This window comes from Dipteris shenzhenensis, chromosome 26 (assembly GCF_047967505.1).
Source record: "Dipteris shenzhenensis isolate YYH24624 ecotype China chromosome 26, Dip_SZ_1.0, whole genome shotgun sequence".
Classification (NCBI taxonomy): Eukaryota; Viridiplantae; Streptophyta; class Polypodiopsida; order Gleicheniales; family Dipteridaceae; genus Dipteris; species Dipteris shenzhenensis.
The window spans coordinates 27211614-27225665 of NC_141621.1; the positions used below are offsets into that span (position 1 = coordinate 27211614).

Consider the following 14052-nt stretch of genomic DNA (forward strand, 5'->3'; position numbering starts at 1 on the left):
AGCATTTCACACAATCATTCCGTGAATTACTCTTCATTGGCCATCTTAATTCAACCTTCCCGAATGCCTGTGTTGAATTTTTATGTAAGGATCGACGGAAACGAAACCCATTTCTGCTTGTGATGTTAACGGAACTATTGCCGCATTCGCAACGGATCTCTTTTTTGTTTCTATCGTCACGGACAGCCCGTTTTGCACGATCGCGTTTGTTAATGAACGTTGACGTTGTTTGTAGCGCCGGGAAGACAAACTTGGAAGTTTGAACTCTGTCCTCCCGAGTCCCCGCTTCTGCTGGCCGTAATATTTTCTTATCCAGCTACTTCATTCATTGATCTGATCAGAGTCCTCATCGATGTAATTGTCTAATCTGGAGCGCCATTGCAAAAATCGCAGGGCGCTCAATAGCTAGTAATAAGTAGCAGATTTTAAACATTGCATCTCCCCAACTGACAGAGCGTAAATTAAAGCTCGGATCGAAGGATTCTCCTTTGTTCAATACTTTGGCGGCGGTGAATCGATGATTGTAGATGTTCTTCAAGCTTTTTGCCCAAGGTCTGTAAAGCTCAAGATCTGGGTAATGGATCTTGCTTCTGATCCGCGTAAAGTCTTCGATTTATCAGATGCCGAAAATTGTACGTTGAGCTCGGCTGTAACGTTGAGCTGGAGGAGTTTGTAAAATGGCACAGCGCGCAATGGGCTCCAAGTTCAGTTGTGGCCACTGTGACAACTAAGAGTGCTTTCCCACGCACTATTAGGATAGCACAAATTCCAGGATTCCTTGTGGCTTCCCCACGCAATGGGGTAGCAAACATGCTAGGTTCCTTGTGTTTCCCCATTCCCCACGCACTGGGGTAGCAAACATGCCAGGTTCCTCTGCTTCCCCACGCACTACTGGTCAGCCTCCCATGCTTTGCTTGATGGCATATAGACTCACATTTGCAAACCTTCACACAATTCGTTCTGGACGTAAGTCACTCTCTCCGCCGATTTCAAACTGAAACAAGATCTAGCCCTGAATGCTCGAGTGGGGAGGGAAAACATGTGTCTCCACCGGGGCACTTGCAATGCTACAAGCTATCAGTGACAAACTCGAGGCTAGACGAGGGAACACTACAAACCTACACATTTTTTAGCATATCTGCCATCTTGGCAACAACATCTAATTCAGCTTCTCCAGTTACATCCCCCCAAAAACACACACACGGCCAACTACAAGAGCCTCATGGTGTACAGTGACTGGCAATAGGTCTCCTTCCTCGAGAGAAATCGAATGCTAATGTGCACCCGAACCGTCTCAGCTGCCACTACTCTGCTCTTATGGTGTCCCTTGAAGCATACACACAATTGGCCCTTTCAACCATCTATCCTTCCCTAAGGCCTTGGTGTTATCACTGGGATCCATAGAAAGGGGCTGTCGCTCAAGCTATAATGCTCACAATGGCCTCCCAAATTTTAAGCGAGATTACCTCTTTTAGAGTTCATCCTGTCAAAAACAGAATCTTCCATTTACGAAAACCTCTAGGTGCATTCACTTACTAGAACACCTACAAACTCAGGGATTACATCTAACAACCAAAGGCCAACTTTTGAGTATTTAATTCTATTTTCCAAGCTGACTTGATGTTGAATGCACACTTTGAGTAGCACTTGGCTTATAGACCATGAGTTGGCAAGGTTCCTAGTCTATGTATCAATTTCACCTAGCCTGGGGCCTTTAGCCAATTAATTGACAAAGGGTGCTAGTCTATAATTGTACTTGTTATGTACGAAATGCTTTTGTAGAAATGTCCACCATTTTTTGTGAGAGCTGTGTATATCTATGGGTTGTTGGTTACTAATCGTTCTCCTTGATCTTATGGATGTGCTTTGGTTTGGGGAATGATCCCATTGTGCTTGGGATGCAAGCATTTTCCTCATGGAAGGGTCGTATTCATGAGAGACTTGTGAGAATAGGATGGCATAACTTTTGAGTTCTTGGGCTGTCCTTATCATATTTGTGATGCAAGCATCCCTCTTGTTAATCGGTCACCTTATTAATGTTGATGTGAGATATGGAGGCATGGTTATTGCCTTCGGCCTCCTTGATGTGCTCAACGAAGATGGGTGTATTCTAGTAGAAGAATAGCAAGAAGAGCCCTTCATGAGCAATTTCCTTTAGCACTAGGTTAGAAATTGATCTTTGCTTGAAGTGTGGCTTAAACAAAGCTCCTCGTTGAGCACACATGATTTTTCCTATTTTGCTCTTTGTTGATCAACCCATGAACACACAGGTTGATGGAATGGACCTATAACACATTCCCACATTGAACCAAATACGAGATTGGAATAGCAAAAGGAGAAGACATGGGAACAAAGCTCTCAATTTGGTGGTGCGAAGGCAATTGCTTGCATTTTAGGCTACAAAAAGAAACTATCAAAGAAATGAATCTTTGAGAGGTACTTTCACGCACGCTATAAGAGCAGGTAGATGGATGAACATAAACTACACCAAACATGATACTTGAGATAAAAGAAATGTGCATTTTTTATGCAAACAACATCCCATTCCCCCTTCTCTTTGCACCCCTTTCCCCTATCCACCTAGGACCCTCTCCCCTTAAAAACGAGAGGTGCATAGCCTTGACATCAACTAACCCGTCCTATTTTCTCTTGAAGGCTCCATTCTGGAACTTGATTTGCATGATTGAGGAGTGTGTGACAATGCCTTTAGATCTGGTCTCTTCGTGGGAACTTGTTAGTGATTGTAGATGGTGAGGAGAGCTAGCCTTCATCTTTTGCATGGGGACTTGCTTCGATTCCTTACTAAAGATAATTGGCATGCAAGGCAATGATAGAAGTGAAAAAATCTGATGTGGATTTTTTAAATTCTTGTGTTTCTAGTTGGTGGTCTTAAAACATGTTTTCATGTTAGCAAAAACATGTAGAGATTGGTGGTGAATGTTGATGCGACGGACTTGAAAGGGTTTTCCCTTTGTCTTGTGGCATAGAAATGTACTTCGTTTGACAAATCGAAGAAAGGGTGAACTATAGCAATTCGCTCTAGTTGTGCAATGAACTCTCTCTTAGAATTCATTTAGAGGATTCCTCAGTACTATTAAACTTTGTCTCATGTAGGTGTGAATTTTTAGTGTGCGAACATAGTGTGGGGGGGTGTCAAAGAATCTGAAGATTGCTTTATGCCTTTTTTCCCTTGCCAATATTGAGGCACCCAAACTCATTCCTAATGTTCCTATACCTTTATTATTTTTATTTTATTTTTTAACTCTCAAAGGGAAAAGGGAGGGGGTTTAGGTGGGGTGGAGTGTTCACACAAAACATATTATTACTAACAAATCACCGAAATTGGGGTTATAAAATTTTTCCAAGGTTTTCTTGAAATTTTGCAAAATGTTAAGCAAAATATATGTATAACTAAATTGAATTTTTATTTAATGAAAAGGATGTTAAAGGTGAAAACAAGGATGTTACAACAGATTGAAGGTTTTCTGTGAACAAAGTTGAAAGAATGGTGGGGTGGGGTGGTGAGATGATCCATCATAAAAGCCACCACCGCCTAAAACAAGGAAGCCATAATGCTCATCACACATCTGCAGCAAACACCAAAAAAACACACACAAACACACACACAGAGAGAGACAGAGACAGACAGAACGAGCTGCTCTTTGATGAGGCCCTATTCTACGAAGTAATAAGAAGTATTCTGGGATGTTTGCCTGCTGCATCTCCAACCTCTCATCATCAGACCCATCACTTCTGTGCTGCTTCCTCTTCCTTTTCTTTTACCTGCTTGCTTTTCAGCACCGCACCTGTGTTAGTGTGCTCTGCTTCTTCTTCTTTCATCATCTTTGCTTTTCAGAGCAGAGCTCTCTCTCTCTCTCTCTCTCTCTCTCTCATGCTGTGCACTACATACACACACACCCCCTGCAATATTCCTGCCACCCACCTCTCTCTCTCTCTCTCTCTCTCTCTCTCTCTCAGTCTATGCTTCCCTGCATTCTTTCTTTCTCTGCAAAAGGTGTTCGTTAGTCTGCATCTTCCAGCTCCTGCCAGCTGCATTTTTACTTGCAAAATACAGCCTTTGTCCTCCAAAAATCTCTCCTCAGCTCTTCCCCCCCCCCCATGCCCCCCTCCTCTGCAGCAGAGATCTGCCCTCACCTCCCTCACTGTACTCTACTTCACCTCCTCACATCTCATCTCCTCCAATCCCATCATCACAACTTGCCCTGCTCATCCCCTGCCCCTGTTCAGCAGCATCACCATCACAGCTTGCCCTGCTTCACCTCTGCCCCTGTTGTGTTGCAGCATCCTTTAGCAAAGTAGCGAGTCTCACTCTCCAGTAGTAAGGACCAGGAAGTCATTAGCAGCATCACATTAGCAACGTAGCGAGTATAGTAAGAAGCAGGAAGACCCAAATCGTCTCTGCCTTCCTTGCTATGGTCTCCTTAGTCCGATCCTTCCCTCCCCTCTGAGAAATGGGTGCTCCTCAGACAACCAGAAAACACTCGGATTGGATCCCCTTTTCTCTTCTTTTGCTGCTGCTTCTGTTTTCATCTCTTGTAGATGCAGACCTCGCGGGTGATGTCAATGGACTTTCTGCATTCAAGAATGCTGTCGACCTTGCCAACCTTCTGAATTGGAATGGAACTGGTAATGTATGTCAATGGAAGGGAATCCAGTGCAGCGGATCAACACCCAGAGTGACCTCCATCAGGCTTCCTGGCAGTGGCCTCTTTGGTCCCATTCCCTTGGGCTCTCTCGGGCAACTTACAGAATTGAGAGTTGTGAGCTTGCGATCCAACAGACTCTCTGGTAGTCTCCCTTCTGACCTTGCCAATTGCAGGTTCTTGAGGAGTATCTATCTCCTCGACAACCAATTTTCTGGTTCCCTGCCCTCCGACTTCACTTCATGGCCTAATCTTGTTCATGTTGACTTCTCCGTCAACAATTTCAGCGGAATCATTCCTCCGTCTTTGACTAACTTGACCCAATTGAAAGCTCTATACCTTCAGAATAACTCTCTGTCTGGCCAGATTCCGCCTTTGAACATCTCTACCTTGAGGAATTTCAGTGTCGCTTACAATCGACTCTCGGGTGCTATTCCAAACACACTGACGCATGGGAACTTCTCCCAAGCTGATTTTATTGGGAACAACTTGTGCGGACTCCCGCTGTCACCTTGTCCCGCGGAAGGTCCCGGGCCGGTATCGGCACCTTTGGGCGCGCCGTTCCCTGCAAAGAGGCATCACAGGAAGCTCAGTGGAGGAGCTATAGCTGGTATTGTGATCGGAGCTTCTGTTTTCTTACTGTTTGTAGCCGCAATCTGTTTGCTTGCTTGTCGTGGAAGGCGAAACGGAGAAGCGACGCCTGTCAAAGATTTGAAGGCTTATGAGTCGAGATCTGCAGATGCCTCCACTGTGGAAGCAGTTTCGAAGTCAGATTACACAGCTGGAGCGGCAGCAGCGACCGCAGCTGATCCGGAACGCAATAGGCTCGTATTTTTTGAGGGTAACAAATATGTGTTTGACTTGGAAGAACTTTTACGAGCATCAGCAGAGGTTCTGGGAAAAGGAAGCGTTGGAACTGCATACAAAGCGGTTATGGAAAGTGGTTCTATAGTTGCAGTCAAGCGACTGAAGGATGTAACGATCGATCGCAAGGATTTCGAGCAACTAATCACAGTTATAGGCCAGCTGAGGCATGAAAATTTGGTGCCTTTGATTGCATACTTCTACTCAAAGGACGAAAAATTGCTGGTATACCAGTATATGACGCATGGGAGCTTGTCTGCGCTCTTGCACGGTGAGGCATGCTTAGATTGGAGCTGTGCATTGCAATCTTGTCAAATGCGATGTGATTAGAATGTCTCTGATGGATTTTTGCGCGTAGAATCTAGTGTTACGGTTTGCTCTTCTTTTAGTTTGTGATAAATCTACGTGCATTGTATAATCTTTTTTCCCCTTGAATCTCGTAGGCAACAAAGGCGCAAGCCGAACCCCTCTCGACTGGCCAACTCGCGTTCGGATTGCGCTGGGTACTGCTCAAGGAATCGATTATCTCCACGATCATAGATCTACTCACGGCAACATCAAGTCCTCGAACATTTTACTGGGAACCAATTACAATGCCTATATCTCTGACTATGGCTTGGCTCAGCTAGTGAGCGCAACACCGGCTGCGAACAGAATCGTCGGGTACAGGGCGCCTGAAGTGACGGATATAAAGAGAATTACACAGAAGGCCGACGTATACAGCTTCGGAGTTCTTCTGCTGGAGCTCTTGACTGGCAAAGCTCCTTCCCAGGCATCTCTGAGTGATGAAGGAGTAGATTTGCCAAGGTGGGTACAATCAGTTGTGAGAGAGGAATGGACTGCTGAAGTGTTCGATCTGGAACTGATGCGATACCAAGACATTGAGGAGGAAATGGTGCAGATGTTGCAAGTAGCCATGACCTGTGTGGCACCATCTCCTGATCAGAGGCCTACAATGAAGCAAGTGGTAAAAATGGTTGAAGATCTGATGATGAAGCATTCAGGGGATGAACCTCCAAAATCCTCAAATGGCAAAGGTGAGGTGATCGATTTTGGAACAGATGCCTAGCGTCTACCCTGAACAATCATAATTGCAGTACCCTGTGAATCCATATCTTCAAAACATTACATGGGTACCTTTGTCATGACAACAGAAAACTCCATAACCCTCCTGCTTCAAGTTTCTACTGAGCTCGGAGGTCTCAACATTTCTGATTCTTTGGCCCCCTCTTCTTTTATTTCATTTCATTTCCCAGGAAAGTCTCCAACATATAAAGGAGGCCTTGTTTCATCTTCTTTCTTGGCTTGATTTTCTGTAATTTATAACCCACAGACAGGTAAGCGGATTTCTATATGTAGATGGTGGCTTGTGTTTCATGTGCAAGTGCTTCGATTTAATTTTTTCCCCACCAAATAAAGGTCATGTCTCGGGCATTGATATGCTCGAGTTCCTGTAAAGCAATTTTGCTTTGTACCTGGAAAGTTTCAGCGGCTAATATATAGGGTCTAGGAGTTTAGCGTCTTAAGGCTGTGTTGTGGATACAATGAAATTTGATTAATTTCATGTTGGTGTTTGCTCTGCGGGTCGGATTATGTATGAGATAAATTTGTGTGGAAAGACTGCTATTTCTGGCGGTTAGTGATGATAGCCAGAATGATGATAAGCAGGGAAAACTTGATTGGAGCACATGCAAGGAAACGGTTAATCTGCAACTGGTTTTGTGGGTGTTAGTAGAAGATTCAGCCATCTGTCTTTCTTCTATTTCTTGCCTCAAATTTTTAAAACCAGACGAGTTGATGTTTCTTCCTTCACTGGACTTCATATACAAGCTCTGAATATGAAACTCAGCTCATGAGGTTCCCTCTTGTAGTATGCGCTATAGATATAAAACACAGCTGAGGAGGTTCTCTTTGCATTGAATAGACAAGCCATTAATTTTTGTGCATTGAAACAAAAGAGTTCTCCTAATGTCCGAGCGAGATTTCCCGAGTGAAGGAGAAACCTAGCAAACACTAACGAAAATGAAACACATTTTGAAACACATGACACTCATATCCTCCATTTTCTTACAAAGGTCAACCTCTTAGATCACCATAATGTAATCGTTTGACTCATCTTGCTAGACTCCACCAGCCCCAACAAAAGCTCACAAAGCAGGCTGACTATTTTCTCCAGGATAGATTAAAAATTTGGCAAACCCATTTTGTTCATACCAACAATCTATCAGTAGTTGTGAACCGTGCAAGCTCATGCTTAACAAGTCCGGCTACACATGAATTGGCCAAACTTGGTTAAAGACTTATATGCAAAGCATGCATAGGAGCATTAAGTGATATTGAGTATGATATGGAAAACAATATAGATAATGATCACTTCATGTGATGCATACATGTTCATAATGTTATAATTTTCTTCAACAGTCAATAAATACTTTGCTTGCATGGCAAAGAAGTGTGGGTGAATCCAGCATCCAACCTGCCATTGCTAAACACACATTCTGAAACACACGACACCCATATCCTCTTTTAATTGCAACAATATCACAATGGAAAGTTCCATGTAATTTTTTTAATATACTCCAAACTTGATAACCTGGCCCCCCCTATGAAATACCTAATACAACCGGTCACAAAAAAGCCCAAACCAAAAATCTATCTTTCCTTGTAGCACCCAAAGAAAAGAGTATTTGTCTTTGATAATAGAACCACCAAAATTTCAAGCAGAAGCTTGACATATGGACGGGATATGCATCTCCTCAAAAACAGCGCAGCACGAGCGCTATGCGATCACATTGCACCGCCTCCCTCCGAGAGCCTGAAAGAGCTCCACCTTTGTCAGGGCAGCTTGATGCATGAACTCATGTGCATTTGCATCCAATCCCAAAACATTAAAAAAAATGTAGTACATATGCTTGCAAGGAACATACACAAATTTCTTGCTCTCTCTTCTGAAACCCTTCACATGTACAATGAGGAAAGTCTAATAGTGACACCGAATAATTCCCACCGAGTGCTCTTGAGCCCTCTGCTCACATAGAACACATGCATTTCATTGCACTTAAACACGGTTTTTTGGGGGTTTTCGGAGGAAAATGTGGATGTAAAGGATTTGGTTGGGGGCTTTAGCATGAAACTTCACTAATTCCCGACATGTGCGTGAAAGTAGGGAAGAGTAGTGTGTGAGTGTATGAGTGTCCATAAACAACTATTTTATGTAAAGAAGTGATGAAGGGCAATTTTTAGGATCATAAAACTCCGTGGTGGAGCATCTTGCCTCACGAATTACTATCGCATTCAATGCCCGGCCTTTCTCAACACTCTCAAGGAATTCCTTTGTCAGCTTGGACCTCCATTTAACAATCTTCCCATCACGAAATCGTGGGCAGAAAGAACCCGTGACCTTCTGCGCACTCCTCGGTGGATGATCAACAAAAGAAGAGGCACCTGTGAAACGTAGGACAAACCCATTACCCTGAAGCATACGCACTTCTTCTGCTTGCAAATTGGTTCCCTCGTCCACATGCCACAACCCCAGTGCCAGCATGCCTACTATCACACTCTCATCAACATTCCATGCATGCGTATTTGACGTGTTACAAAACCAAATAAACCCCTCCGCTAGACCTCCTGGATACCTACGTCTTCCCCAAAAGCATGGTGCAGGAAAACACAATTGTTGTGCTGAGCTCCCTCACAAATGAATCGACCACACCTTCCACTTTGCCCTGGCAGACATCCAAACAAGTCATTTTTCTATTTGGCTCGGTCCTGCATATTGCCCACATTGTCTTTGCAACCCTTGTCTCCACCACTTTACTTTCGACTTCTGCAGCAATAGGGCCTCGAGCCTTCTCTTGTCATTCCACAGTCAGTCACATATTCAGGTCTATGACTATCCTCCTCCAATCTGACCCCAGGATCAACGAGCACTGGATGTTTCTTGCACACACTCTGTTTATTGACGCCTGTCTGTTGCATTTCAGGGGAGGTCACACCCATTTCCTCCATTGATGCATTTGCCAGATCCAACAACCTCTTGCCAGAAGACGAACCCACACCACGGGCATAAAATCTATCTGCTATATCAGCAACCCCTAGACCACATCCTGACCACATGCCTTTTAGATACGCATTGTATTTAACACTTTGCAAAACAGCCAAGGACATGTCAGCACCTGTAGCCTCAAACAAAGAGATTTGATTCGTATATCCCACACTGACTTGCATGCTTGCATGTTTCACTTCTAGTAGATTAGTTGTTGGAACAAATATCCCTATATGATCTTGTGAAACAAACCAAATTCCCCAATGTAATACCATGACAACCATGTTTCTAGAGCCAGAATCTCACTTTGAATTGCATAACCCACCTGCCGAATTTTCTAATAGGACCATTCCTCCATTTTCTAGAAAGTGACTTATGCTCTTCTTGGGAAGAGGGCGAATACATTTGAACGTATGGCGGACCATGCTTTGCTCCCAATGAAAAACACGGCTCCTCTTTTTACCTGGCACCTCATTCCTAGGTCCACCAAAGTATTCTGTGCGTACAATAATCCAATTAGAGTTGGTCTCGTCCACCATAAACTCAGGCTTAGGAAATCCATACTTCTGAACGACACCATTGAGAATTTTCCAGAACTCAGCCTGTGTAAATCTGTCTTCAACTTGAAATTCACATGTTGTGATTGTCAAGAGCTCACGCACGAAGGGATCATAGACATGGGCAGACATTAACTCTATGGACATGATCAAAGTGGATCCACATTTCCACTACATTCCCACCCTATTCACCAAATCAAGCCAGGTCCCTTCACAGACATTTTGAAGACATGGGGTTCATGTTCTGCAGCCATTTGTCCTGGAAACAAGATACTGTGAATGAATAGCTACCGACACTTATTCTTAAGATCAAGAACAGTAGCCTCAAGCCCCTTTGATGTCATGCTTTGAGTTGTCTTTGCGTGCTCCAGTCTTTTTCCATCCTTTTGGTGTTTGATAAAGGAGTCGCGAATTCAAGTAAATCCACAAGATCATCATCACCAATCTCTTCTGCATTCCTTTTTCCACTACCCAGCACCATTTCCAAAATGACATCCTTGGCGACAGATGTCTCCAACCACTTGACTGATGTGAATGGATCCATTGTTGCTCTAGAGATGACCCTCTCCTCAATGTTCACAGCATTTGCTCTAACTGAACCCTCTTCATATGGATGGCAATGTTTACAAAAATGTATCATACAGCGACTGGTGCTTGACTGCTCCACGAGAATGCAATAATAAACAATAGTATGGCAAGTGGATACGCACTGAAGAAACTGAGCACAATGATGACACACAAGATTTCCACACTCAGAGACCACCAATCCTACTGGACAACATCTCCTAAGTCGTCCTCTCCATTGAGTCTCATTTGAATAATGCATTCTGAACACGCCAAGTTAATGCATCTCAAGTGACCAGCGCATCTACTCAAATGAACGACCCCGATAACATATTCAGTCCATGGATGACCATCATTTCGTTGTTCCATCACCGACATACTGGATTTAGTAGATGAAGGTGGCAAGCTCAACAACAGCATATCCATCATACGTCTTTGGAAGTTCAGTAGCCTGCACTATCCTCCCTCTCAACATTTGCGAGTGCAGTATGCAAGCTTGTGCGAAAGGCATAGCTTTTATCAAATTGAAAACACTGGAAATCGACAAAGAGATGATACTACAAGCATTACTTGAAGGACCCGACATTGATTTTTTGTCACCATCTCTATACACCTTATAAAACTTATTTTCCCTTAGATCCAGCACAAAACCATCCCCTCCTGAAGACAACACAATTGGCTTGATCTTCGCACGGTACATTCAAGGACAGATTGTTCCAAGGAGAGGGAGACACCTTCCAAGTTGAATGCTCCTTTTAGAGAGTCAAGGCTGAGCGCAACGACCTTTTCCTTTAAAACCAGCACCATCTTCTGGTTGGGCTCGAGAGCATGTATTGTAATCTAGAGTCCATTCCTAGAAACCAAAAACACTACCAGCGATAACTCCTTTTAGTAACAGTTGCACGAGCTACAAAAATAAGAAACGAAAATGGTTACAAAACATGCCACGACAGGGAAACCCATGTTACAGAAAGAAAGTTTTGTGTTCACCTGTGATGCGAATTCGATATAACAAATACTTCAAGCACGTTTTTCACATACACTTGGCACAAAAAATATTAATGGTGGCACACAGCAGGCCATAGAAGATGGTCTTTATTACTACTCATTCAAGCAAAAATAATATTTTTACATGGAGCAACCAAGAAAGTATTGTGATTAATTTACTAAAGAGTGACGACGCAATGCATGTTGCCAAATGATGGAGAGAGAAGGAATACAAGATTCATAGTATGACACTTGGATTGCATCATTAAAAAGAATACGTCTCCACCCATTCAATAGCGCAATTTTAACTACCTCTACTACTGATGGCCATTATGGCTTGTCGCCCAAACCTTGTCATTAACGGCCTCCTTATCAATCAAGAATAAGTGCTACCACAACTTCTGTCAGTAACCATCTGGTAGATGAAACGAACTTCTACCGGCGAAGTGGAAGTCCAACCATTCTCTTTTTTTTTTTTTGAAGAAACTGATAATATATTAAAATAAAGAAAAAGGTTATAAAGAAACTACTTTTACAGAGATAGTATCCCCTAAGTATTTGAAGCACTGTAAATGGAAGTCCAACTAGTCTTTCATGTTGTGAAGAGTAAATGGCATTGTAAATGAGTATTTCACTGTAAATGGCACCGGTTCAAGATTCCCACAGTCCCTTGTGAAGAGTCTAAGTTGCCTTGAGAGAAATTCTCCCGCTACAAGAAATTCCCATCATGATTAATGGAGGGCTCAGTTTCAACTACAGCAACATCTGACAGCCAAGGGCCATGGGGTCGTGCTATTATTCGTGGCAATTTTTCCGCGGCTCGTCGCGTTTGTACCCCTCCAAAAATTTATTGTAAAAAAGATCCAAGGCATACATAGTTAAGGTGTGACAAAGCAGTCTGAAATCGAGCACAAAAGGTTGTTGAAAGAGCCTTTAATCTATGTGCTCATGGCACCATATCTCAACACCTTCCCTTGGTGCCATGATCCATTGGCTACTGCAAGGTGATCAAATGTGAGTTTACATTCCATCACCTCCCCTTAGTGCATACATTGCTACGTAAGGTGGTCAAGTGTGGCTTTGACATGTCAATACCTCCCCTGGGTGCTTTCATAGCTACTCTCAAGTCGTCAGGCTTGATTTACAAACGTGTGGGTTGAAGGTGGAAAGGATGTTGCTTCTCAATACTTGATGTTGATGGTGTTCACTTCTTTGCTTGATGTAGCTTAATGCATGATGCTTTGTTCTTCCATGTGCCTTAACGCTTTAGGTGTGGATGCCATGTTTTGTGCGATGGACATCTCATGCATTTGTGCTTTTGGCATGCTTATGAAAGCGATGTGTACGTTCATGCTTTGACTTGTCATTTGTGCAAAGGTTTTACCAATTCATTTCTTTCGATATTGACAGTGTCTAATTGCATATGTCTAATTGCATACAATGATTCTGATCTAACAAGCATCTAGAGCTCAAAAAGGTGGTCACTTTTCCTTTTTGGAGCGTGTGCAAATTTTTCCTGGATTGCAAGTTACGCCTCATCAAAGTTTTGTGAAGAAGAGGCCTTTGATGATGTGGCATAGGCTATTCACATGCTGCTTACAAACTGTGCTTGGCAAGGGATTATGTGCTTAGGTGGCACTTTTCTAACTTAGCATTCTGTCACATGGCCAATGACATGGCAATTAGGGCTGACTGTGCAAGATGAGTGTTGTCTCTATGCCAACATGGACTTAGGAAGAACAGAATGTGTGTGTAGAGTAGTGGCAAAGCTCCGCTTGTACTTGCATAAGGCTAGAAATAATCCCTCTTAGAAATCCAACTTGCATGTTCTACATGCAAGTTCTACATACGATTCCTACATGCAACTCCTACATGCGAGTTCTACATGCAACTCCTACATGCGAGTTCTACATGCGAGTTCTTCATGCAACTCCTACATGCAACTCCTACATGCAAGTTCTACATGCGAGTTCTACATGCAACTCCTACATGCGAGTTCTACATGCAACTCCTACATGCAACTCCTGTATGCAACTTCTATATGCAAGTTCTACATGTAGAGAGAGAATGTCTTACAATTCCTACATGTAGAGAGAGAAGCTCTCCAACTTGTATAAATACCCCATAATGGAAATACCCCATAATGGAATGAAGCCCACACTCTTTGGGGCATTGTGTTGAGTTCTACTTTGGTATTGTGACGCCAAAATTTGATATTTTTAATTTGGCATTGGTATTGTTTTTCTCTATGTTTGATAAGAGTTTGAGTATCAAGTGATAGCCTAGTGGCTCTCACTTATTTCTATTTTCTATGATATTGTATGGGATTGAGAGGATGAGTGGAATGGATCATTGTAAATACCATAGGTAT

At 43.1% G+C, this 14052-nt stretch overlaps 1 protein-coding gene across 3 annotated transcripts; it reads left to right on the forward strand.

The window, feature by feature from the left end:
- The first annotated feature begins 3820 nt into the window (after positions 1-3820).
- Positions 3821-7039, forward strand: LOC147884903 (putative inactive receptor kinase At2g26730). 3 transcript variants are annotated; one of them, XM_087397081.1, is made up of 3 exons: positions 3821-5274; positions 5359-5799; positions 5972-7039. In XM_087397081.1, exons 1-3 carry the CDS (start codon positions 4473-4475, stop codon positions 6595-6597), a joined length of 1869 nt encoding a protein of 622 aa, XP_087253207.1. In that variant the 5' UTR covers positions 3821-4472; the 3' UTR covers positions 6598-7039. The 3 variants fall into 3 exon arrangements, with proteins under 3 accessions (XP_087253207.1, XP_087253208.1, XP_087253206.1); XM_087397082.1 differs by having other exon boundaries at positions 5404-5799; XM_087397080.1 differs by having other exon boundaries at positions 3821-5799.
- The last annotated feature ends 7013 nt before the right edge of the window (positions 7040-14052 follow it).